Source organism: Gracilinanus agilis, chromosome 6 (genome assembly GCF_016433145.1).
Source record: "Gracilinanus agilis isolate LMUSP501 chromosome 6, AgileGrace, whole genome shotgun sequence".
Taxonomy (NCBI): domain Eukaryota; kingdom Metazoa; phylum Chordata; class Mammalia; order Didelphimorphia; family Didelphidae; genus Gracilinanus; species Gracilinanus agilis.
Genome location: NC_058135.1, coordinates 201,379,168 through 201,404,632, shown reverse-complemented (window position 1 = coordinate 201,404,632; position 25,465 = coordinate 201,379,168). Strand labels below are relative to the sequence as shown.

At 37.5% G+C, this 25,465-nt stretch overlaps 3 protein-coding genes across 3 annotated transcripts in view; 2 read left to right on the top strand and 1 right to left on the bottom strand.

Annotated features, from left to right (window-relative positions):
- Nucleotides 1–480: 480 nt before the first annotated feature.
- On the top strand, nucleotides 481–1,996 carry LOC123252014 (ribosomal L1 domain-containing protein 1-like). Its single transcript, XM_044681354.1, has 2 exons — nucleotides 481–618; nucleotides 810–1,996. The coding sequence occupies exons 1-2, from the start codon at nucleotides 481–483 to the stop codon at nucleotides 1,899–1,901; spliced, it is 1,230 nt and encodes a 409-aa protein (XP_044537289.1). The 3' UTR covers nucleotides 1,902–1,996.
- Nucleotides 1,997–3,141: 1,145 nt separating this feature from the next.
- On the top strand, nucleotides 3,142–11,718 carry MED28 (mediator complex subunit 28). The gene is made up of 4 exons (XM_044680473.1): nucleotides 3,142–3,758; nucleotides 5,820–5,886; nucleotides 9,752–9,864; nucleotides 11,292–11,718. The coding sequence occupies exons 1-4, from the start codon at nucleotides 3,528–3,530 to the stop codon at nucleotides 11,487–11,489; spliced, it is 609 nt and encodes a 202-aa protein (XP_044536408.1). The 5' UTR covers nucleotides 3,142–3,527; the 3' UTR covers nucleotides 11,490–11,718.
- A 1,100-nt stretch (nucleotides 11,719–12,818) lies between these two features.
- Nucleotides 12,819–25,465, bottom strand: part of FAM184B (family with sequence similarity 184 member B) — a 108,966-nt gene continuing 96,319 nt past the window's right edge. The window contains exons 11-17 of the mRNA XM_044680472.1: nucleotides 25,057–25,169; nucleotides 21,410–21,594; nucleotides 20,121–20,267; nucleotides 18,536–18,653; nucleotides 16,341–16,445; nucleotides 14,506–14,708; nucleotides 12,819–13,800 (exon numbers count right to left, since the gene is read on the bottom strand). Coding sequence (XP_044536407.1) covers nucleotides 13,710–13,800; nucleotides 14,506–14,708; nucleotides 16,341–16,445; nucleotides 18,536–18,653; nucleotides 20,121–20,267; nucleotides 21,410–21,594; nucleotides 25,057–25,169 — 962 coding nt within the window. The 3' untranslated portion in view covers nucleotides 12,819–13,709. The remainder of the gene's footprint in view (nucleotides 13,801–14,505; nucleotides 14,709–16,340; nucleotides 16,446–18,535; nucleotides 18,654–20,120; nucleotides 20,268–21,409; nucleotides 21,595–25,056; nucleotides 25,170–25,465) is intronic.

Sequence of the window (25,465 nt, the reverse complement as noted above, 5' to 3'; positions counted from 1 at the left end):
TCTTTCCATAAATTCTCCTTTTCAAATCTGCCCTATGTTAGATACATATTAATATGGGACAACTGGACCCAATGAAGGGTGCAGATCTTTAAAAGCTAAACAAATAAAAAATAAATATAACAAAGTTATAAAGCTCTAACAGGACTCGAATGAAAAGACGAGAGAAGACACTCAACTCTCCCTCTCTTGGAGGTGTTGGGCATTGCACATGTTTTGGATTTGTTTCAATGGCTCTTTAGTTGTCCTAATATGGGATGGCTCTTTGAAAGGAGAAAGGAGAGGGATACTTGGGTTAACTATGGTGATGTAAGAAGCAGAAAATACCAATAAAAACTTATTTTAATTTTAAAAAAGCTAAATGAAGGAGTTTGCTTTTCATCACAGACCCAAGACGAAGCCACTGAAGACAGTTTAATAAGGGAGTCTCGTGCTCAAAACTGCTTAAGAAAAATAACTCGGGGACGCGTGCTTCCGAGTAAAATGGTTGGTCAGGCTGGAGAGAAGACTGAGCCTAATCTCGTGTTGAAGGAGCAGATTAAAAAGGCTACAGAAGCTTTGTTGAGTTATACAAAGAAGAAACAAAATGATAATACATTGCTTTTGAATGAGAATGAGAATGTATTTTTTTTAAACCCTTGTACTTCGGTGTTTTGTCTTATAGATGGAAGATTGGTAAGGGTGGGCAATGGGGGTCAAGTGACTTGCCCAGGGTCACACAGCTGGGAAGTGGCTGAGGCCGGGTTTGAACCTAGGACCTCCTGTTTCTAGGCCTGACTCTCACTCCACTGAGCTACCCAGCTGCCCCTGAGAATGTATTTTTAATGGTGACATTATGGAAAATTCCCCCAAAGGGAAAAGAAATCAGAATACCTTTGCCACACGGTATCAGACCCTATTCAAAAGACATATGCTTGTTTACCAAGGATGAATCCAATTTAACTTCAGAACAGACAGAACATTTCTATAAGCAGCTTTTGAAAAAGAAGGGGATTATAAGCATTACTGAGGTCATCCCTTACAAAAGACTAAAACATGAATATAAACCTTATGAAGCCAAGCGGCGCCTTTTGAGTAGTTTTGACCTTTTTCTTGCTGATCAAAGAATTAGACGTCTTTTGTCCTCACACATAGGAAAGCATTTCTATCGAAGAAAGAAAGTACCTCTAGCAGTAGACCTCATGACCCAAAATTTGTTGGAACACATCAATAAGATAGTCCAGGGAACTACATTGACTGTCACTAATCATGGTTGTTGCAATACAACACGTGTGGGTCACACTGGAATGCCTGTAGATCATCTAGTAGAAAATACTGTTGCTGCTATAAAAGTGCTTTCAGAAAAGCTGCCAATGAAGTGGGAGAGTGTAAAAATTCTACACCTGAAAACAGAAAAATCTCTTTCCCTTCCAATCTTTTCTTCATTTGTCTCCCATTTGGGGACTCATCAGAAAAGTAAGAATCAAAATCAAGGCAAAAAAGCGGCCTCAAAGCCTGCCCAAACTGCAGTGAGGCCTGATGGTGAAGGTAATTTGGAAGGTCATGGGCTTGAGGCCACAAAGGATAGCAAAACAGAACCTGATTCTGAGGATGAGATTCCACAGCTAGTTCCAATTCAAGCAACATCTCCTCAAAAGCGCCCAGAGAAAATAATCCTAATTAAGGAGTCTACAGGAGAGAGTCTCAGCCCTGAAACGCCACAAGCTAAAACTCCTGGTAAAAAGAGAAAAGCCTCCATGGCTTTGGATACTCCAAAACAGTTTAAGAAAGGTTCCACAGAATTGAAGAAGACTCCAGCCACTGGCAAAGTAAGAAGCCAAGGACCCATCCCTAAGAAAACACAGAAAGAAAATAATTCTTCCCTAGAGGTCAAAGCTCTGGAGAAGACTCCCAAGAAGCCATGACCCAAGTCATTTACTACTCACAATAAAGTAGGAAAAATTAAGAAGTCAGCTACTAAAGCTCCCCAAACTCCAAGACAAAAGCAGAAAAAAATAAAAGTCACCCCCAAGTCAACCTAGGTATCTTTTTTTTTTAATTTTTCTTTCTTTTATTCCAGTAACAAATCTATACATAAGTTTTCCTAAGTTACGTGATTCTCATTGTCCTCCCTCCCCTTTCTTCCCCTCACCTGTAGTTGACAAGCAGTTCTACTGGGTTTTATGTGTATTTTCACTCAAAACAAACTAGGTATCTTTTGAATGGCATTTCAAATAAAATCTGTTTTTACTTGCTTTTCTATTTACTTCACACGATGAAAAAAAAAATAGTGTTTTCAGGGTCAAATCTGATGCTTCAGGTCCCTTATTCTGCTGTAGCATTTGTTCCTGAGCCACTCTTCCTCCTGTTTTTAAAATAGTTCTGCTTTACTAGTGTTGCTGTATATGATAACTTAAGCCTCATAGCTTGAACTGTTTTCTTGTCAGATTTAATGCATTTGTTTCCTTTACTAATACCTTAAAATGGGTCAAGTTATTCATGAAGGCAAGCACTGAATTGATACAAGGTTAATGAAGGCAAAAAATGACCTTTCCTTTAAGATTTTTCCTCTTTCTCCTGTGCCTTAATCCTTCCTTACAATTAAACAAGTCTTCAACCCATAAGTTGGGTGGTTAAGCTATTAGAAGATTCAGAATGGACTACATCTAATGACTAAAAATCCTTCTTATTTTTAAATATAGTAAAAATTCATTTTTTGTATCCTCAGTTTTCCCTGTTTGCTTTTTAAACCTTTACTTTTTATCTAGTAGGGCTATGCAATTGGGATTAAGTGACTTGCCCAGGGTCACACAGCTGGGAAGTGCCTATAGTCATATTTGAAACCAGGATGTCTTCAGACCTGATGCTCTATCCACCGAGTCACTTAATTACCTCCTACTTTCCTTGTTGTTTGAAACCAAAATCTGGAAACAACATTTATGTGCATTTATTTCATTCCTCTGCCTTTTAGTTTGCCAATCCCAGAAATAAATAGGTCATTTAAAGAATCTCTACCCAAGAATAATCTCTCAGTTAGGCATAGTTTAAAGTATAGGCAACAAAATAAATGTTCAAAATAATGAAAAAACCATTAAAAAGTTTAGATAGTTGCTGTCATTTCTTTGAGATGCCATTAAGACTTGTGTATATAGCAATATACTTTTAGTTAATGCAATGTATTTTATAGTTTGCTTTTTTGAATTAAGCTTTCCTACTGATAAATAAACATGTTTGAAAAAGTAAAAAAAGAAAAAAGAAAAATAACTCGGAGAGCAGAAGGTAGGATGGATGAGGCTAATTATGAGAGCGCTGCTGCCATCCCCTCTAGGGGGAATCCTTTTCCGATGTGTCCGGGGTAACTCCTCTCCATCCAGGAGACAGAGTCGAATCTTTGGCTTCTTTGGGACCTGAAGTCCCAAGCCAGACCTTGGCCCCGCCTCCAGGCCATACCTACCTAGTAGATTCCGTTCTCACGTGGTTCTCCCTTAGCTTCCAGCCAATCATCCTTCAGTCCAGGAGCAGGCGAAGTATGCTCAGTTCCAATCCCGGACATGCTCTGTGGAGAAGTCAGTTCCCTGCGCATGCTCCTTGGAGAAGTCAGTCCCAAGATGGCGGCTTCCCTGGGAGGTATGTTTGGGGCTCAGCAACCGGGTCCTCCTCCACCCCCTCCGCCCCCAGGGCCCCCAGGAAGTTCGGGACAAGTTGCGTTGCTTCCAACGGCGGCCGGAGGCCCGAGAAACTCCAACAACACATTAGTGGACGAATTGGAAGCGTCTTTCGAGGTAACGCCCCCTACCCCAACCTAGCGTCATTTGTTCATGCCCTCCACGCCCCTCACCTCACTTCACCCCCTGGAGGCCGTGTCTCTGGTCTCCTGGTCTCTACCTAGTATTTAGCATGGATTTAGTCTGACCGTATCTTCACCTATCCCTTCCGGGTTCAAACATGCGTTCAGAGCACTTCATAACCTTCCCAGACAATTGAAAAAAGTCTGACCATGCTTAGTTTTCATCACTCGGACAACAAACATTTATCTTATTTTTTATGTGCCAGGCACTCATCTAATTACTGGAGATACAAAAAAAAGACAAATATTTACCGCCCTCACGGAGCTCACAATCTAATGGGTGGGACAACAGCCAAACCACTACGTACACACAAGATATATGTACAAGGCAAATTGGAGGCGATCTCAGAGGGAAGACACTAGCAGTAAAGGCTTAAGTTCTCTCAAGAAGATGGAATTTGAGTTGAGTTTTGAAGGATAAGCCAGGAGGAGGCAATGAGAAAAGAGAACATTACTGGCATGGAGGATAGATAGCCGAGAAAATGGAGTATTGAGAAGATGAAGAGCCAGTAATATTAGGTCTTAAAGTATGTAGAAGAATAATGTAGAAAAAGACTGGAAGGGTAGGAAGAGGTGACGTTGTAAAAAAGGCTTTAAAAACCAAACTGAGAAATTTGTACTTGGTCCATCAGATATGGAGGTGATATGATTAGACCTATCCTTTAGGAAGATCACTTAGCAGCCAAGTGGAGCATGGATAAAAGTTGGAGTTGAGGGAAAACTTGAGACAGAGACCACCAGCAAGCCATGGGAGTAGCCCAGGTGATGAGGACCTCTACTATTCCAAAGTGAATGCTGGCAGAGTAGAAAAGGGGACAAGTATGAAAGATGATAAAGGAAATAGGTGTACTTGGCAACTGATTGGATTTAGGGGGTGAGAGAGTGAGGACTTGAGGATAACACTTAACCTTTGAACCTGGTGCCCTCAACAGTCAAAATGAAATGTAATCTTGGAGAGAGTTTAGGGGAAAATAAAAAGTTCCATTTTGTATATATTGAGTTTAAGTTGTTTATAGTACATCTAGTCTGAGATGTGAAATAGGAAGTTGGTGATGTCAGTCAAGAGATTAATAAATAAATCTTTTTTTTCTTTGTGAAGATATTTTATTTTAGCAATTACATGTAATAACAATTTTCCACTTAAGTTTTCTGAAATTATATGATCCAAATTGTCTCTCTTCCTCCTTCCCTCCCCCTTCACAGAGATGGTAAGCAATTTGATCTGGGTCATATATGTATTATCATGCAAAACATATTTTCATATCATTCATTTTTTAAGAGAATGTTGTTAAATAAATCTTGATTTTAAAAAATCATCTTTGGCTTTTTAGACTTAAGATGCCAGGGAATGTGCCTGTCTTTTGTTCTTGTGTGGCTTCTGAATTATAATAGATTCAGGTATAAAAGTGGGACTTCTAGTTTGAGTAGCAAAGATTTTTGCAAAACTTTTAGGCAGTATATAAGACTGCTCTTGCTGCATGTGTTGCTTATGATTTAGGAATTCTGGCTGAAACTCATTTTTATATAATCCAGAGCTTCCTATAGTTTTATCAGGAAACATCAGTGACACCTAGGAATTTGCCCTGACATTATTGACAGAATCATTATTTTCATTGGCATGGAGCTTTGCCAGCTTCCTGCATAAATTAAAAATCTTCCAGGAGCTTATGAATTGCTTTCATGCCACAAATCCCAAGTGCTTCGTTATTGTTTTTAAAGTAAATTTAGTAGGGGCAATGGGGTGGCTTAGTGGATTCAGAGCCAGACCTAGAGATGGGAGGTCCTAGGTTAAAATCTGGCCTCAGACACTTCTAGCTGTGTGACCCTGGGCAAGTCACTTAACCCCCATTGCCTAGCCCTTATCACTCTTCTGTGTTGGAACCAATACACAATATTGATTCCAAGACAGAAGGTAAGGGTTTTAAAAAATAAACTTAGTGAGAATCCTTTTATTTTTATGGATTATGCTTTTTTTGCTTGCCTTTGAATTTTGTAGGCTTGTTTTGCTTCCCTGGTGAGTCAGGACTATGTCAATGGCACTGATCAGGAGGAAATTCGAACTGGTAAGAACTTTATTTTGTTTTTTAAAAAGTTATTCATCAGTTACCTACTTCCATCATTCTTGATCCATTCATTTAAATCTTTGGTTGTCACTGGTCCTTCTTGAATAGGTTTTTCTGTTAGGTGTAAGATTTATATAAATAACAAAATAGCTCAGTCTGTGAAAACAACTAGTTTTCCTTTTCTACACATACAGTTCAGTTTAGATTATACATTTATAGTTGGAAGGGTCATGAAAAGAGATCATCTAGCCTTACCTGCTTATTTGGCAGATGAGGAAACTGAGGAACAGAAAAAATAATTGACTTGCTCAAGTTCACATTGATATTTAGTGGCGGACTCCAGAATTCACACCTAGAGTCTCTGACTACCATACTGCCTCTTATCACTTAATATTTGTCATTTTTGTTTCATGTTCAAGTATAACTGGATATTTTGTTTTAAAACCACGATCTTTAAAACATTTTCCATGTCATTTAAAAATATTTTCACATAAAAATTTGTTCTGAAATAATGCCCTGTCAGTTATTTACTCTGTTCTCATAATGCCTTTTTACTAAACAAGAGGTCAAATTCATATCATGTTTTCCTTTGAAAGAAGTAGCATGTATCCCTCCTATATTAAATGTGGATTAAGGTGGAGGGCAGAAACCTCTAGAAGTCATATCTGGATGATAGTTCTGGCTCTGCCATTCAGTCCTTGAACACAGACAAGTCATTTTGCCTCTGAGAGCCTCACTGTTCTCATCTAAAAATAGTGGTAAATGGATTGATTTCTGAAATATTTCTTCTTCCCTAAAATTCTGTGCTTTTATAATATAGGCTAGTTTTCTCCAAATGGACCATCACATGACCTTTCTCTGCTTCATTTTGCTCATCTGCAAGTATAAGTGACAGAAATATAAGCATATGTATAGACAGTTACATCTGCAGGTAAAATACAGGTATGCCTCACCTACCATTATTTTTACATGAGATAGCTTTATAGCAGCAGTTCACTAGGAACAATGTTGATGGTATTATAGTAGTGTTTGCTTATAATAAAACCACTTTACTAAAAAACATTATTTCAACACATTTATAAGGGGATATATAGGAGATATTGGGAATTACAGTAGTAAATAAAATAACCAGAACTTGATGGAATTAATCTCTAGAGATGTGAACAAAGTGAATTTCTGGTATTGTTTTAAAGGGAGAAGAAATTTGATTTGCCAGAATTTAGGGGTAGAAATGGCCCAGAGGCCACATATATTTGGCAGAGAGCAAAGAGACTGGTTTGGCTGCAGTGAAAAGCACAAAGCAAGTACCTGTGTAGCAGGAATAAGGCTAGGGGACCAAAATGGGCTGTTATTTGGTAAAGACTCTAAAAAAAAAATCAATGAAAAGGGGTGTGATTTAATGGTAAGGACTTAGGGCATTTTCTTCAATAACTCACATGTATATAACACTTTACTCAAAATAGTCCTGTGAGCTGTTTAAGTAGTATTAATCCTGTTTTATAGAATAGGAAGTGGAAGTGGAAATGATTTTATGATTGTTATTTTCCTAATTCCAACTTCAGCATTCTTTCCATTACTACATGCTGTCTTTCTCATAACCCTTAACTTATGACAATGTCTAGTTGCCCATATCATTTCATGGAAGTCATTTCTTTCCAAGCTTTTAGAGTGATGGAAGTATTTAGACCTGTACTTTAGGAATATTTAGTTTTGCAACCAAATGGAAGATATTAGAGAGAGAGAGAGAGATACTGGAGTCAGGAGATCAATATGGAAGCTATTTTAGGTAGGTGATTGGTAATGAGAGCTTGAACTAGAGTAGTTGTAGTAAGAATAGAGAGAAGGAGATGTAAGAAATATTGAGGGAGTAAACTAAAATAAGATAGCAACTGATTGGATACAGTAGGCAAGTAAGAGAGAAGAGTCAAGGATAATGAGTCTGGGTGACAAGTGGAATAGAAGTTGCCTTCATAGAAATAAGGTGTTAGGAAGAAAGGCAAATTTATGGAGAAAGATGAGGAATTCTGCTTTGAACATAATTGAGTTTGAGATACCTACAATACATCCCACTAGAGTTACAAGTTATCAAGCAGTTACATGGCTGAAGCTTTGTAAACAAATGTCATTTGGGAGGTTGTCTGAATGGAGATGATATTTGGAGATGCAGTCAACAGCACAATGCAAAAAGAATACCTAGAACAACTGTGGGGTACATCCATGTATAGGACATGAAGGCTGAGCAGTGTCACAGTAGTCCCAAGAGGAGAGAGTATCCAGAAAGAGAACACAGTCAAGTCAGCAGTGTCACATATTGGAGAGGTCAAGAAGTTAGAGAACAGTATAAAGGGCATTGGTTTTAGAAAAACTGAGCTCATTAGGGACATTGAAAATAGAAGTTTCAGTTGAGTGACAAGGGGTTTGAGAAGTGAGTGGGAAGTGAGAGACTGGAGGTGATGAGGATAGATAGCTTTTTCTAGAAGTTTGGCCAAGAAAGTGAGGAGAACTATGAGATAATAGCTCGAGGGGATGGTAGGGTCAAGTGAAATTTTTTTTTAAATATTCAGGAAATATAGGAATGTTTGTGGGAAGCATGGAAGAAGCTAGTGTATAAAAAAAAGAGATCAATAATTAGGGTGGAGGTGATGATGGAAGAGGCAAGCCATTGGAGGAGACAGGATGGGATGGGTTGGAATGGGTTCAGGGGCACAATTAGAGGGTTTGGTTTTGGCAAGGAGAAGGGCAACCTCATCCTATAAGTGGAACAAAAAAGATAATAGGGTGTCATTCTGAGTTGTTCTGAAGTAAAGAATTGGAAAGAAAAGGAACCTTGGGTATTCTCAAGTTGTTCCATGAAGTATGAAGAATTCCTCTACTAAGAACGGGAGTACAGGAGGAGGGAAAGTGTTGGTGCCAGGCACATAGTAAATGCTTAATAAAAGTGTTTTAAATATTTCTTATTTTAAATATTTAATAATTAAAATAATAAAAGCTCGTTTATTAAAAAAGAGGTTTGGAACAATAGCTTAGGGAAGTTTGGGCTAGTCAGTCATGGAAGAGTATAGTCAATTGTAGCACAAGTAAGGGTTTTGTTAGATTGGATAGCCCAAAGTTAGAGTGGATCCAGTGAAGAATTGATTCTCTCTCAGCATTCAGCAGCACATGAATACAAAAGGAGATGACAGATGGTTAGCTTAAATATAGTACTGTGGTCTGGAGAGAAATGAGAGCCAATAGAACAAAGAGTCAAAGGATTCAAGGGCTGAGGAAAGTGTAAAATTAAATTGATTACTTTAAAGGGAAGAAAGTGAAACTAGGAAAGAGGTTGGGAAAGGATGGAGGAGAGGATTGTGGTGTGGAAGTGGACGGTGAGACAGGAGATCTTGAAGGAAAAGGAATGAGAATCAGTTGCAGGAATTTGAGATGGATTATAAAGGTGGGACTTTTGTGGGTTATGACAAGATCAAGGCTTTGACTTTATAGGGCTAAGGTGGAATAAAGATACAACTCTTTGGGGCTAAAAAGATAAATGAATTGGGAAGCAAAAGAATTGGAGTAGACATCAGCACGCAAATTGGAGACTTCAAGTAAAAAGGAAGGGTTTGAGATGGGGAAGAAGACTGTGTGTAGGCCAAAAACCAAACTCCTTAAGATAGAAAGAAAATGAGGGCTTGATTAGATGGTAAACAAGTTAGAATTAAGGTAGCCTGTTTTAGCAGTTTACAGGGATTAAGCCTGACTTGCTAATTAAATGCCCTCTAGGAGACAGCTATGAATAAATTTGGTTTCATACTGTGATGGTAGTCATTCAAATATTAATTCACTATATTTCTTTTTTATGTGAATTTATATTATTTCTGAATTTTAGGTGTTGATCAGTGTATTCAGAAGTTTCTGGATGTTGCAAGACAAACAGAGTGCTTTTTCCTTCAGAAAAGATTACAACTGTCTGTCCAGAAGCCAGAACAAGTTATCAAAGAGGTAAATAAATTTTAATTTTCCCTGTGTCTTACTAAGATTTTATCAAGAGTAAATACTCATCCAAATGCAAATTTAGAACATACTTCTCCCACTTTACCACCACTCCTTCAAAAATCTAGCTCCTTTAAAATTCAACTTATATTTGTTGTTTTTCAGGTTTTCAACCTAAAAGTGACATTTTATTACAAAATTGAGATTTTATCTAGTCACATTAGATTTTATTGATTGAGTTAAGTTGTAGCCCAGGCCTGAGTTCTTTGAAACAGAAGAGTCTTGGTTTAAAATTGCCTTTAATTTGGAAATATCTTATCCTTGTCAAATAATAAAGGCTAATTGAATTTATCATGTTATCTTCCTGCTTTTATCAAAGAAATGGGATAGATAGGCAAGCTGCTGAAAAATGTATGGGTAGGGAATACTACTTACAAAGCTGATCTGTGATACCCTGGTTATTAGTGATTAAGGAAAATATAAATGAGATGATTTATGCAGTGTGTTCTATCATTTTTTTTTAAACCCTTATCTTCTGTCTTAAAATCAATACTATGTAATGGTTCCAAGACAGAAGAGTAGTAAGGGCCAGGCAGTGGGGGTGAAGTGACTTGCCCAGTGTCACATATCTAGGAAGTGTCTGAGGCCAGATTTTAATCCAGGACCTCCTGTCTCTAGGCCTGGCTCTCAATCCATTGAGCCACCTAGCTGCCCCGATCTGTCATTTCTAATTGAGATATCATAATTTTCTATAGTTAATGATAGATTAAGTAGGGTTTTTTTAAGGTTAGGTGTGAGTAGAATAGAACTTTGAAGATAAGCTTTAACAATCTTTACATCGGGACTGGTAAAATTATTTGCCAAATACTGGATGGTGGTTTTTAAATTACTTATGGACTCTGCTCCTCAGAGTATCTGGAAAAATTTGGTTGAAGGTTAGTTATATGTTTTGGGAATATTTAGACAGGGGAACCAAGAGCCAGCATGGCATCATTGAGACTATTTCATGCCAGAAAAATCTCATTACTTTTTTTCATGATAGCAAATTTTAGCATGCCATCTGGTAGTGGCATGTAATTATATGTAATTATAAAGGGAGATTTTTGACCTGTTATATGGAAAAAAATTTTTAATGACAATCAGGGCTGCTCAGAACTGGAATGGACTGTTTCTAGAGGAAATCTCTCCCTGCTTATTGCTAAAAATCTTCAATTGCATATTGCACTGGAAATTATAAATTTACTTGTAGATTTGACTTGAACAATAAGGTCCTTTCTAACTCAAGATTTCATGGGTAATTCCCTAATTTGTAAATAATTCCATCAGATTATTCATTCAAACTTACAAAACTATTGATTTCTTTCATTTTATATTTTCTTAAATAAGCTTTGAACTCATCAAGGAACTTTGTTTTCTTTGGATTTTTTTTTTTGTAGGATGTCTCAGAGTTAAGAAATGAATTACAGAGAAAAGAAGCATTGGTTCAGAAGCATTTGGCAAAACTCAGGCACTGGCAACAAGTACTAGAAGAAATCAACATACAACATAAAAAGCCCACAGAAATACCCCAAGGACCATTGGCATACCTTGAACAGGCATCAGCTAATATTCCTGCACCCATGAAGCAAACATGACTCTTTCCTGTCTCTATTACAGAAGAATTAAACTAAGAATTTTTTTTATTTGTAATTTCGATGAAATCTGCAAACTATTGATGTACAAAAGTATTTCATTATGTTAAAAATTCAATTTCACCAAATATTTTTTCTTTTTCTATGTACAGTTTCTTAAAGCACATTCCTGTAAATTCTGCTGAATGCATATTGTTTTGGTAAACTAAAATTAATACTTTTTTCAAAATTTCATTGATTGCTTTGTTATCACTCAGATGTCTTTGGTTTTGCCTTAGAAAAGGTAAATTTACTTGAGCAAAGGTTATTGCCATTTACATACATGGAAACTGAATTGACCATTTGGAGTTAATTTTCTAAAGAAATTTCTAAAATGTCCCACCTAAAACATTTTTATGTGAGAAAATTCAGAGCCTTCTGTGTTTTAGCTGGATGCATGGTATGTACTGTCTTCTACAATTTATTAGTCTATTTTTGACCTTCAGTTTGCATAGGCAACTTACCCTTTTTCTTTGTATTTCCATTTATTCAATAATATATATTTGAGTATAGTCTAAGGCAAAGAAAACTAGTCTGAGAAGCCAATCTAGATCCCAGAACTGATTCCTTTACTCTTTAGAGGCCTCACTGTGGCAGAAGGTAGATATGCCTAAATCCAGAGTGTCCATACCTGTCTCAGAAAGAGTTGATGTTTATAAGGATTTCAGGGCTCTTTGAAAAGATCTTGTGTAAACTTGTTTTATTACTACAAACAAATAAAAAGGATCATGAAGTCCCAGAGTTATTGTAACTAGAGAGTATTAACAGTGATTTATAGTAGGTTAGTAAACAGGCTCACCCTGAGTAATGGCGACATTTAAAATTTAGGATACTGTTCAGTGAATCATCTACCTTTACCAGTAGGGCTTTAGGGTCTATAGCCAAAAGGAAAAACAGGTTTATTTTATCTCCAGGGCATGGCAAAAGAAAATCAGAGGTTTCATGTCTCTAAGGTATAGAAATAAATCATATCTTACCAGTGTTGATTTTGCATGATTGGAGAAAGAAAGAAAATAGAAGAAAAATGTTCTGCTTCTATAAATAACATCAAAATTCAGTGTGGTGGCCATTAGCTGCATTTTAAATGTGTTTTAGCATACCATCGATCTGTATTTTAATGGTAAATGGTCCTCTACTAGCATAGAGTACTTTTTTTTTCTTGTATGCATAAGTCTACAAGTGTTTTCTGTTAGTGAAATTTCATGTCATTTTCATAGTGATCATCCCATCTATTTCCAAACTTAGCTTTGAATCATGTACCGGCTTTCTGCTAAGAAACACATAAGCAAGCCATTTTGACTGATCAGTTGTTGGCTTTATTCAGAGCAAAAATTTTAAAACTGGCAGTACAGGAATTTTTGTTATCTCAGCAAATAACACTGTACATAGAGTAAACAAGACCTATTGGAGTTTTCCTGGAGCACCACTTGGGCTAGCACCAAAGGACTGAGATTATTTTGTATCATAAGAGTTGTATTGGGTCCTGTCAAATCCCATAGTTCTGCCAAGGGTTAAATGAATTTAATGAATAAACTAAGAGTTTGTAAAAATTAGTACATCTAATATGATGAAGCAGTCCACTGGTTCAAATGGAACCTGATTCACCAAAATCCATTTACTCTTTAAATCACAGAGCTCTTCTTTAAATCTATAGAAGTACCATGCAGTGAGGCCACAATGAAATGAATGGATCTAAAGTCTGTATGCCTATCAGCTTCCTATCAATGAAAACTTTTTTTATCCCTTTTGCTACTGATGACATATATTCCCCAGGAAATACGTTATCTTACAGAAAAAACATTTCTAGTGAATCACTCTTCTAAAAGTCAGATATTTACCTCTGGACCAACAAAACCGTGTGTAGAGCCAATTTACAGAATTCACAAAGACTGGTACTCAAAGGTTGGTGAACACCAAAAATATAACATAACTCATGGAAAGTTTTCCTGTGAGTGCTTTTTGTTAACGATAAATGAATGATCTATTACAGTATTCAAGCAGGAAGAATGATCTTACCTTGATCTAAAGAATTTCCTTAGTGGACTCAGAATATTAATCCTAAAACTGTTAAGCTATGAGGTTTAATTACATAGCAAAAATAATCGTTTTTTCTAGTCCACTCCCTAAATTGAACATTTTTGAAGAAAAAAAATTCTTTTCTCATGCCATCTTTTGGGGTTCAGTCTAAAATGAAAAGTATTTCGTAAACCATTCCTGATGCTGAGAACCTTGTTTTTGGACTTCTTTGGCTTGGGTTATTTCATTGTCTTCAGTTCTACAAGCAGAAACATGATGTTATTATGTTAGTAATTATTGATTTATTATTCACAAATATTTTTGCTCTGGAACATTGTAAGTTTTTAAAGTCAGAAAACGTATCTGTAGTCTGGGCAGTCTGGAGTTGCTATCTTCTTAGGACGTTAAATATATATTTGCCAAAACAAACACTTGGTAGGCATGCAAACCAAAGAGGTCTTAATCATGGCTCCTGTCAAATAACACTAATCAAATTTTACAATATGATTCACTTTTATAATTAGTCCCTGGGACAGTACTCCTCCCATCCCAGATATATAAGTACTACACCTAAGTAAGCATGATATATATAATCAATAAAACGCTGACCTTGGCAGGTCAGTCCTTCCTCTGACACATACTATGGGACTATGGTCATTTAACCTCCATGTAGCCCAGGCAACTCTCTAAGACCGTAATTTACAGATGGCTTGTCCGTCTATGTTGGTGGAGGGAGTTTCCATTCTAAATGTCCACACCAATGAAATCACAAGTCAAGACCGCCTCGCCCTTTCCCATTCCCCTCCAAAAAAGGGTGGACAAGAACAGTTCAAATATATGCAGGCTCTTCCACCTTTTGAATTCTCTCTAAATTAATTGTTAATTGGGTACTAATCAGTCTTGTCCTTTTTTTTTTTCCAAGTAGGTCCATGGAAAAATTTAACCAGATATTTTATCTGCTTACCTTGTGGCAGTTTTAGCATCTGGAGATTTGCCTGGTTGATGACCAGACCTAACACAGCTGGAGCTTGGGTCTAAGCTTGGTGATTTGGTTATTGGTGCAGCATTTCTCTTGGAACTCAAATCACCACTCAGTAAATTCTTTGCATAGGAGGCTAAGTTTGGCACACTGACAACCCGGCTGGGAACTTCCTCCATTTTCTTTTTCTGTTAATTTAAAGGAAGGGTTCATAAGGTATCTCACACCTGGAGAGTACTGTAGACATAAGCAGCAAAGAAAAAGTACCACTGTGGTATTTCAGAATGCCAAAGTCAAATTGCTCAACATGTCAATGTTCTTCTACTTTACTTCAGGTCCCTAAAGGACAGGCTGCATTTATGTCTTGAAAAATTCAGAATTAGTTAAAGTATTAAAGAAAATAGAATTCTCTGGCAAAGTAATTTGATCTCCTTGAGAAGAACTGATTTCCTGGAGTAACCCATGATTCCGACTACTATAGTATGTGAATGTAATGAAATGTTACTGTGCCATAAGAAAGGAAGAATGTGAAGGACACGAATAAATAAGCGAAGCCATATCAAGAGATGCAGAGTGTAAAAAGCAAAATTAAAAGTGCAATATACACACTAATTATCAATGTAAATCTTCAACTGTTCTGCAACTCATACTCTTAGAAAACTGCCTGGAACACTCGGTTAAGTGACTTGTCCATTTGTAGCCAGTATGTGTCAGAGATGGAAACCATTTGCTATTACTTTAAGAGACATGTTTTTTAAAAGCTAAATAACTTGCAGTTTCATGTATAATCACGTAAATATTTTTGTATTCGAATGTTGGTGGCTGGCTTCTGAGTTAATATTCAGTATTTACATGGGTTTATGATACCCCCTTGGATGGGTATGACAATGCATCATGTCATATGGTCCTGAGTAATGAAATCCCCCTTAGAAGAGCTGCTCATCACACATGCGGCTTTCCTTCAGTTTTTGTTGTTTTCCAAATAATGCACCACTTGAGCTGCCTACCTGTTAGCTTTCACCAACCCTACAGGACCTCCTCAATTCTCTGTGATAATACCATGCTTTGATGATGTCTTTTTCATTACTTTTCCTGATAGGCTTTCCCTGGTAATATTCATTCGGCACCCTATGTAACACCCACCTCTTCGTTTTTCTTTATAATTTTGGTCCTTTAGAGATTATAGTGTTCCATGAATCACAACCATTTAGTATCACCAGGAGAAGAATGATGTTGAAAATACCACTTTTGTATCAAGGAACAGTCTGAAGTGAAGCTCTATACAATTTCCCAAGTGTAGGCTCACCTACTTTTCTATTCAATTCTGGGTCCATCCTAACCATCTGCAGTACCAGTCCAAGATATATGTGCTGGCAGACTCTTTAAAGTATAGGTCAAGGGGGCAGCTGGGTAGCTCAGTGGAATGAGAGTCAGGCCTAGAGATGGGAGGTCCTAGGTTCAGCCACTTCCCAGCTATGTGACCCTGGGCAAGTCACTTGACCCCCATTGCCTACCCTTACCACTCTTCTGCCTTGGAGCCAATACACAGTATTGGCTCCAAGACAGAAGGTAAGGGTTTAAAAAACAAAACAAAACAAACAAAAAAAAAGTACAGGTCATATGCTCCAGGGTCTTGATCCACTTAATTTTTCCTAAATAGATTAAGTTAAGTTGATCTCCTTTGAGTGGCTTCTTGGACTAGATAATTGCTATGGTTTCTTCCATTTCTAACTCTTATGATAGCATGAACCTAAGTTCTATTTTACATTTGATATATAGAAGAGTTTTTTAATGTTTTAAAAAGAAAAGAACTTGTTCACCTTCATGGAAGGGGTCAAATATCCTGGATGAGGGTTGAAAGAAAAGGACCTATTCCGATGAGAGAGAGTGTTTGGCAGTGCTGCACACTGAAATCTTCTTTCCTCCTGAAAAACAAACATAGATGTTTTGATGCCTGCATTTTCACCTTAAGTAAACAGAGGTTTATATAAAAGAAAATTATTACCTGGTAGAGCAAAGTATCTATACAGTTGGGGAAGGGTAGGTCAAGGGGAAGAATGAGAATTCATCACAAATCAAGTGCCAGGTTCAGTTTCTTATTCACTTGTTTGCATCTTTACTGGTGAAATAAGCTTATTTCAAGCTATAGAAAAATTGTCCAGAGCTTGGATTTGCTGAGTACTCCTAGTTCAGGTAAAAAAAATGGGATGTGGTCTCAAAGGATATGAGTTGGAATTCTGCCTTTACCATTTACTACCTGTGGACAAATGACTTGGTCCCCTGGGACTCAGTTTCCTCATCTGCAAAATGAACACATTAGACTAGATAGTCTCAAATTCCTACTCTAAATCATGATCCTTAAGGGTTACCTTGGAAGTCAATATTAAATCTACTTCTAGCTTCTGCAGGAGGAATGAGAGAAGAGAAAAAACTGAAAAAGAAAAAGAAGGAAAATTTGTAGGTGATTTGGAGGGGTTTGTATGAGTAAGGAACAGAAATTGAGGAATATCTGAAGAATAATTTCCAAGTCTAAGTCCAGAAACTGGTCAAGATTCTACTTCCCTTTTCTGGGAAAGGAGTTTGAAGAAAGAGCATCATCAAAGAGTATTAAGGAGTAAGGATCTGAAGAAGAAGATGCAAGAAGGAAGTGGAAGAATTGGAGAACGGAAGCAAATTAATAGGATAGATTGATAAGTAGCAAGGTGGTGAAACAAAGATGGTTGGAGCAAGGAAGAAGAAGGTAGAGGTGGTGAGTAGCCGTGGAATTAGTGAGCCTTAGGAAAAGAATTTGGAAGGAATACCCCAATATTAGAGGACAAAAAGTCTTGATTTTTAGGAAAAGAGAATGGAACTACAAACTACTGACCAGTGAGCTTGACTTTAATTTCCAAGATAATTCTATCATTAAAGATATTGTTAATACACGTCTACAAGGGGAAGTGACTGCAAATACCTATCACAGCTTCATTAAGAAGACATCTCCCATTCCATATTTTTTGCACTAGCTGTCCAAGAACACCTTCCACATCTACCTGTTAGAATTCCTTGTTCCCTTTAAGTCAGCTCAAACACCAGCTTCTACATGAAAACATTTCCTTATTTCCTCCTTCCTTTGCTGCTACCTCTTTTTTCCAAAAATTATCTTGTATCCATTTTAGATTTAACTATGTATGTATGTATGTATGTGTCGGCTCCTCTCAGACTATGAAATCCTTGAGGACAGGAACTGTTACATTTGTTATTGTATGCCCAGTGCCTAGCTCAATACCTGGCATACAGTGAGTGCTTGAAAAATGTTTGCTGACGGATTTGCTATCATGCCACTGAGTTTGGCCCTAAAGAAGAGATAACAAAAGGTACACCCGTTCCTCCCTTTACTAAACTGTGGGATCTACAAATACGAGTATATACTGTTAGACTCAGTTTTGTTGAACCATTTTTTTCCTCTTATTTTTTGTAAAAAGCAATGATTCTAGGGGAGGAAGGAGGATACATTTGGACATAAAAACGATTTTTAAAAAATCTATCTAACATGAAATTAAAAAAAAATTAATACCAGGATTAAGCTTGGCCCTGAAGAAGAATTGGCAGGAGGGGGGGAGACAAAAAAATAAACAAATAGGTCCTGTTCTAATTCAATTTCCTTTTTTAACTGAATTATTGAACAGATAGCTAAGGGGCATGCTATGGGTATGGTTTAACTATCGAGGCTCTCATGCCATTCTTGGGGACATAATGTAGAGATGTGGGCTGGATAATAAAACAATTAGATGGCTTCAGTGTGCAATAATGCCCAGACTCAAAGGGTTCTCCCTGGCTCAGTTTCCTGACCCAGAAATGAGAGGATTGGCTGAGATAACACTTATATTTTAGCTCCAAATCTATGCTCCTATGAAGTACTAATATGGAAGCTGTTGTTTTCCTGGGAAAAGTTATTACTAAATGATATTTTGGGGCTATATCCTGATTTATGCATAGTCTTTCTGAAGTTGGTCCAGAATGTCACAAATCTCACCGTTAGCTGTTTGATGATTTCTTCTCGTTCACTTAATCTGTTCTGCAAAATGCTTATGAGGTGTAAATCTTCTGGTCTGGATTCCCATTTCCGTAGTTTCTCTTCTGCATCTTTAAGGCTGTTTCAACCAGATAAACATTAATATATATTTTTATTATTATTTGTTATTAATATTATATATAATTTAATGTTATTTATTATTAATATTATATATAATAATATATAAATGTTATTATTAACTTATTAATATATAATTAGTTATCTAATTCAATAACTAGATACTAGATATTAGATAATGTATTTGATTAGTTGAACCTGCATTAGACAAAAAGATGAAGAACAAGTAGAAATCATTTTGTAGCTTTTTTTTTTTTTTTACCCAGGCAAAATTTCTGGGTCAAAATAATGATAGAACCTGTCAAAGATTAGCTGAGCTTGGGAGGAATCTAGATATTCCATTCAGCTCTCTTGTTCTTCACTTAGATGTAGTAGTAAAGCCTCAGGCCGAGTCTCCTCTTTAGACTGGCATTGCTGGATAAAGATTAAGTACAGTTGTGACAGGGAATTATTCGAGAAGAAAGAATCTATCTCCAGGGAAGAAGGGATGGAGAGAAAAGGGAAAGTGGGGAGAGGGAAAGAAAGAGGGAAAGAAAAAAGAAAACACATATAGACAAACAGAAAGAAAGGAAGACTGAGAAGGGGGAAAAAAGGGGTGGCAGAGAGAAAGGTAGAGAAGAGAGCCTGAGAGACAGAAAAAGTGAGAAAGTACTTAAAACATCTGGATTCCTATGATGGCACAGCTGCTGTCACTGAGTCACATGCATCTGGGCATGGGAATATGAAAGCGACAGGCCACAGGTGTTAGGGCAACCTTTGGAGCTTGCTTGACCTCCTAGCTCATCTTTGTCCTAGGGAGGAAGACACTGCTTTGGGGACATCTGCTGACCACCGGTCAAGGGTCAGCAGACCTGGACTGGCTTTCCCTTTCAGGAGATATTCTGTCTTCAGAGCTAAAAGACAAAGGTTTCCCCAAGTCCTACCTCAACCATTGGCAACCTACCCTGGAAGGGCTCTTCACACACATGGAAGGAAAATAAGAGGATGATTAATAATTTGGTGAACTTTCTAGGTTCCCTTGAAAAAGCTTTCACTAAGTGTTTTCTAGAAGCTTCATTTTATTGGGAGTTCAAAGAACTAGACTTTTTTTTTTTTTCCAGAAAGTTTGGGCTGCATTCCTAGCTCAGGCACTAGCTGACTGTGTAAACTTGGATCAATCATTTTAGATCTCTGGGTCTGTTTCCTCACTGGTGGTTCCCAAGATCCATTTCAGCAGCAAAGGCCTAACTTTACCCGAGATAAGGCAAGATAGTTTTTATATTTCTTTCATAAGCTTGAGAATTTAGCCAGCGTTGGGGAAGAGGAAACACAACTCAAAGGTTCCCAGCTAATAAAAAAAATGAAATTATGTCCACTTTGCTTTCTCCAGAATGGAAACATAATCTCACAAAAAGCTCTATCCTTTGCCCTAGCATTCCCCAGCTAACAATAGGCTTCTAGGCAGGATAACTTCTTTTCAATCACTTACTCAGTTTCCAAGGAGACGATCTTCTTCTGAAGGTGAGCCTGGGTGCTGCTGAAATCAGACACCATGCTTTGGATTTCTTTCCTATGATCTTGTTTCAAGGTTTCCATTTCTTGTTTGTGCTTGACTTGAAGGTCTTCTTCCAGCAACCTTGCAACATGATGTAAAAGCATCATTTCTGCCCTGGGGCTGTTAGCTCACAAGTTAGCAGGCAGGGCTAGTCATCCCAAGGATTCCCAATTTTATTCTAAATTGTGATTTACTCTCAACTCAGCTGCTCAGTGGGGATTAGCAGGCTGTTGTAGAAGGGGCTTTTATATAAAGGAGAATTGTGGGAAATTACATCTGGGGCCCTGAGATTGGGAAATTTGTAGCAGGGTATAGAAGCCCTCACTCTTCTTCTCCATCTCTCCCCACTCCCCAGATTCTCCCAGTTTAAAACGAACAGAAAGGGCAGACTGGAGGTTGAGAAAGGAGACAGGGAGGGACTTAGTGGCAAGAGCTGCCATCCCTCCTCAATTTACTTGTGGCCTCTCTGAGTTATTGCCTGGCAGTGTGATCCTTAGCAAAGTGGGCCCCACCACCCCGGCCCCCCTCAAAGTGCAAGGCCCCAAATGATCCCAGTTCACCAGTCCCAAGGAAGACCTTGCCCGGAATCCTATGGACCAAAGCCAGTTTTTATTCCACAGGAGCCTACTGTCTCAGAGGAATCTCAAAATAAGTGATCAAAGGCAGCTTTACCTACTTATTTTCTTTGTTGCCAGCCAGTTCAATGACCCAAGAATTTCTTTTACTACAAACGCCATATTTCCAGAGTTGAGCCTTAAGCACCACTAAGGGAAACTAAGGTTAGAGATGAAGAAGAACTGTCTGTATTAAGAATTCCTTTGAACTGACACTGACTCAACCAAGATGGATGAGTTGTAGCATGGTCTAAAGGCAGAGATGACTCAGTTAGATTCTCCTTCTAGCTCTTTGATTCTATGCCCTTCTTATGTTATGACTTAAGATATTATTCACAATTTTTCCTATTTCAGGGTAAATTTCACACACACACACACACACACACACACAAATACACAACTGTAGATTAATCTACAGTTCCTATATTCCCAATATAGGAATTTTCAAGCTAAGACAAAGGCAACGTGGCATTGTGTCCTAGATCTTGGTAAATGCCTTTCCTTGAGGGATAGGAAGAGTGAGGCACTCTAAACTTGTGGAAGGGTTCCCAGCCCTAACGCCAATGCCAGCTGAAAGAAATATATAAAAAGGAAGAAACTGAGACAGACCTTCGCTGCTGCCTTTCCCTCTCCTGCAGCTGTATGGCCCCTTGTTTTTGCATTTCAGCCTCTGTGCTGAGCAGCTGTAATGTTTCCTTCAGAAGTGAATTCTCATTCTTAAGACCAGCCATCTCCCTCTGACACTTCTCCACTGCCCCAGTAAGAGAGTTGATCTGGCTCTGGCTACTTCCTTCCTAAGAAGAAGGCTTGTTTGAGTTACTTGGAAAGCACAAAGGGTGACAGTAGCATGGTTCAGACCCGGCTTATTAAATACAGTTTATCTAACCCAAAAACGAATAGCCAGCATTTATGTAGCCCTATGGAGTCTGCAAAGTGCTGTACACAAATGATGTCAGTTGAACACAAATTATATCGGTTGAGCCTCACAAGAACCCAAGGGGTAGGTGCTATTGTTATCCCTTTTTACAGATGAGGAAACTGAGTCTGAGGTTAAGTGATTTGCCCAGGGTCACATAGCTAGTCAGTATCTGAGGTAGGATTTGAACTATGGATAGAGTTCTCAAGCCTAGAGACTGGGGATCCTGAGAGCTTTGTGACTTTGGGAAAGTCCCTTAACCCACTTGCCTCAGTTTCTTCATCTGTAAAATAGTGATAATAATAGCACCTACATCTCAGGATCCTTGTGACAGACTTTTAGCAATGGTGGAACCCTTGGCTTTAAACAAAGTTTCAACAGAAACCTAAATCTTTTTAAATTTAATTAAATTTAATTTAAATTAAAAATGATTTTTTAAAATTACTATTAGTACCATTTAAAGGAAATCTTATAGTTTGATCTTATTCTGAATATAACAATATTACCAAAAGTCCTATGGACAATAAAATGGATTTTTGCTATCGAAGAATATTTTACGATTATGAAGAACACCAAACAATGTTCTTTGCAACATCCTTTAAACTTCACTTTCTCCTTTACAAGTCAGTTTTTTTGGATCATCACATTTTATTTTTAAAAGCCTCAGTCTCATTTTTGAATTCCATGTTTTGTTTATAAATGCCTTTGTAATTTTATCAAGATGCTAATTTTTTTAATTAAAATTTTTTTAAGGGATTGGTAAGATGATACATAATTTGCATCCATTTCACTGGAAGTTAACATAAGTTGCTGATAGCTTTTCCTCTGTTTGCATTTTTCTTTATTTGGAATTTGGTCTCAGAACTAGCCTCATGGCTGTTTGTTAGAACATAGTTAGAGCCTTAGTTATTGGCACTTGGGATAAAACCTCCCTGATTTGCTCAAATTATCCATAAGCAGTATTAGAAATGAAAAATATATATAATGAAGAAATCGATAAATGGACACTACTAAGACAGGCTGGCAATTAACTGACTGGAAGCCCCACATTATTTGGCATATTCAGTGATTGCCTTGAGAATTTTTTAGTCCTGCGATTCATTTCTATTAGTCTCCAATGGTTCTTTGCATCATCTGAATGCAAACATTATGATCATATGACAGCAAAGCAGGTGAATTTGCTTAGTGTACTTGCCCATTGTTACCAATAAATCTGATAACTGTGAAATCCCTTGGGCTGCTATGATATACCCTTTGGATTCTCTGAAATGTATTTGGAGAAACTGTTATCTAATGAATAAAGACTAAATTCTTTAACACAGTATTCCAGGTCCTTCATGATCTAGCTCCAAATTTAAATTTTCCAGCAACATGTCACAAAATTGCTCAGGATGTACTCAAAACTTCAGAGAAATTAGACTACTCTTTGTTCCAGGAATGTATCTTACATCTTACCACCTATTTCTGTTATCCACCATCCCCTATGATTGAAACAGATTTCCCCTACTGTTATCTGAAATATTCTGGAAATCCGATCTATTCTTTATGTATCCCTTCAACCGCTCTCTCCTAATATTCTAAGATTCTCAATATACTCAAATTCTCACAGTACTTTGACTCTCTCGTGAACTTATCATATTGTTGTTCAGATGTTTCAGGCATGTTTAACTCCTCGTGATCCCATTTAGCATTTTTTTTTGCAAAGATATGGGAGGGGTTTGCCATTCCTTCTCTGGCTCAATTTGTAGATGAGGAAACTGAGGCAAATAGAGTTAAGTGTCTTGCCCAGGGTCACATAGCTACTAAGTGTCTGAGGCCAGCTTTGAACACAGGAAGATGAGTATTTCTAACTCTCGGCTTGGCACCCTCTCTGCTGTGCCACCTAGTTGCCCTGATCAGACTCTATTTCATATTAGTAATATTTATACACCTTATCTCATCTACTTGATTGTAAGTTTTGTGAAGACAAGGGACTGTGACATAATCATCTTTGCATTTCCCACAGACATATACAGGGCTTTGGACCATAACACTTTGGTATTCAATATGAGAAAGTAGAAAATGAACTCAAGATGATGACATTAGGGAAAATGGTTACACAAGACCAAGTATACATAGAAGAAATCAATTTCTCAAGCAATGAGGGATTCATTTTTAAGCTATCTTAGAGAAGGGAAGATACCAAAAGAAGAGGAGGGAGAAAGACTTCATTCACATATAGCTTTTTTTATCTTCCTCCCCAAAAAGGCAGCTGAGAAAATCTCCACAATTACCCATTCATATGTCTACTTTATAATTTCTACAAAAATAAAAAAATAGCATTTGTCTAAGCTCTTGGGGGATATGCTGGATGAAAATATGAGAATGGAACAGACATGCTTTCATAGATGATTTTCTATGACATACCACGTCTTGACAGTTCCAAGTGACAGAAAAGTCAATGTAAAATCACTGTTTACTGTTTGTTGATTACAAAACATCATTTCAGACAAGAGGGCAAAAATGCAGCTGTACATGCTCTCTTCCTAAAGATGCTTCTCTGGCATAAGTTAGGATCAAATGAGATTCTTTGATAAACGCAGTCACAGAGAGAAAGCCGAGGCTCAGAAAGGTTTAGTGACATTCATTGTGTCACACAACTAGTAAAGTGTCATAATTTAAATATGGGTCTCTCTTGACTCCAAATTCAGTGTTCTTTCCACTAGATCATTCAACCACATGAATAATAAAGACCTAGGACCATATCTCTGAGGGGAACTAGAACACAAGTCCTGGAAGGTGAGGATATGGATGTGGAGATATGTGTGTGTGTGTGTGTGTGTGTGTGTGTATAAAAATATAAAAATATATGTGTGTATATATAAATATATGTGTATATAAATATATAAGTATGTATATGTAAATATATAAATATTTACATGTATATATATAAATATATGTGTATATATAAATATATGTATGTATATATATAAATATATGTGTATATACATATTATATATATATATATAAACAAACAATGTTGAAGGAACAACAATAAATGTACTCATGTGACTGAAGAACATTATTTGGGCACAGGGGAAGACTATTCAGGGATTAATAAAAGGTAAGTTTGGAAAGGTAATTAAAAGCAAGACTAGATATCCTTGAATGCCAGAATAATTTCATTCAATTCAGCATTTATTAAGTATATACTCTATGCCAGGAGCTGTGCAAGGCACTGGAGGTACAGAGAAATAGCATCAACCATTAAGGAGTTTAGGGAGGAGAGGAGGCTCCCTCTACTGGAAAGAACAATATGTATCTAGATAAGAGAAAACAAAATTTAAAAATGGACACTTGCCTGCTGTTTCTTCAGTCCTCTCAGATTCTTCAGCTCGGTCTCAAGTTCCTCTATTTCCTTCTGTTGGCTGATGAAGGATGCATGCTGCTCTGATAACTCCAGCCTCAGGGAATCTAGAGACAAGGCAAGTAGGAAATGAGCCATGCACAGAGGACAGGGATGGTCCTATAGGGAAAATGCAGGGACTGCATGGATGGGTTTGGTGTCTGATGCCCTGACGCTCTTCCTATAGGACTCAGAAATGCACTTTTTTTGAGACCCATCCTCTTCCCCCAGCCTGCTCTCAAGGGTCCAAGGTCTGCAGGGAAATAACTAATTAACTGCACCAAAGCCCGAGTCAGCTGCATCAGAGAGCACCAGGGCTAAAGTTCTCCCTATAGACTCCTCACAGACCAAGAGAAAATGGGAA

Excerpts from the sequence above, each read along its gene's own strand:
- LOC123252014 (XM_044681354.1), top strand. The coding sequence starts at position 481 with ATGGTTGGTCAGGCTGGAGAGAAGACTGAGCCTAATCTCGTGTTGAAG. Across the intron at positions 619-809 it reads TTTTGAATGAGAATGAGAAT|AATGTATTTTTAATGGTGAC; the intron begins GTATTTTTTTTA and ends GCTGCCCCTGAG.
- MED28 (XM_044680473.1), top strand. The coding sequence starts at position 3,528 with ATGCTCTGTGGAGAAGTCAGTTCCCTGCGCATGCTCCTTGGAGAAGTC. Across the intron at positions 3,759-5,819 it reads AATTGGAAGCGTCTTTCGAG|GCTTGTTTTGCTTCCCTGGT; the intron begins GTAACGCCCCCT and ends TGAATTTTGTAG. Across the intron at positions 5,887-9,751 it reads TCAGGAGGAAATTCGAACTG|GTGTTGATCAGTGTATTCAG; the intron begins GTAAGAACTTTA and ends TCTGAATTTTAG.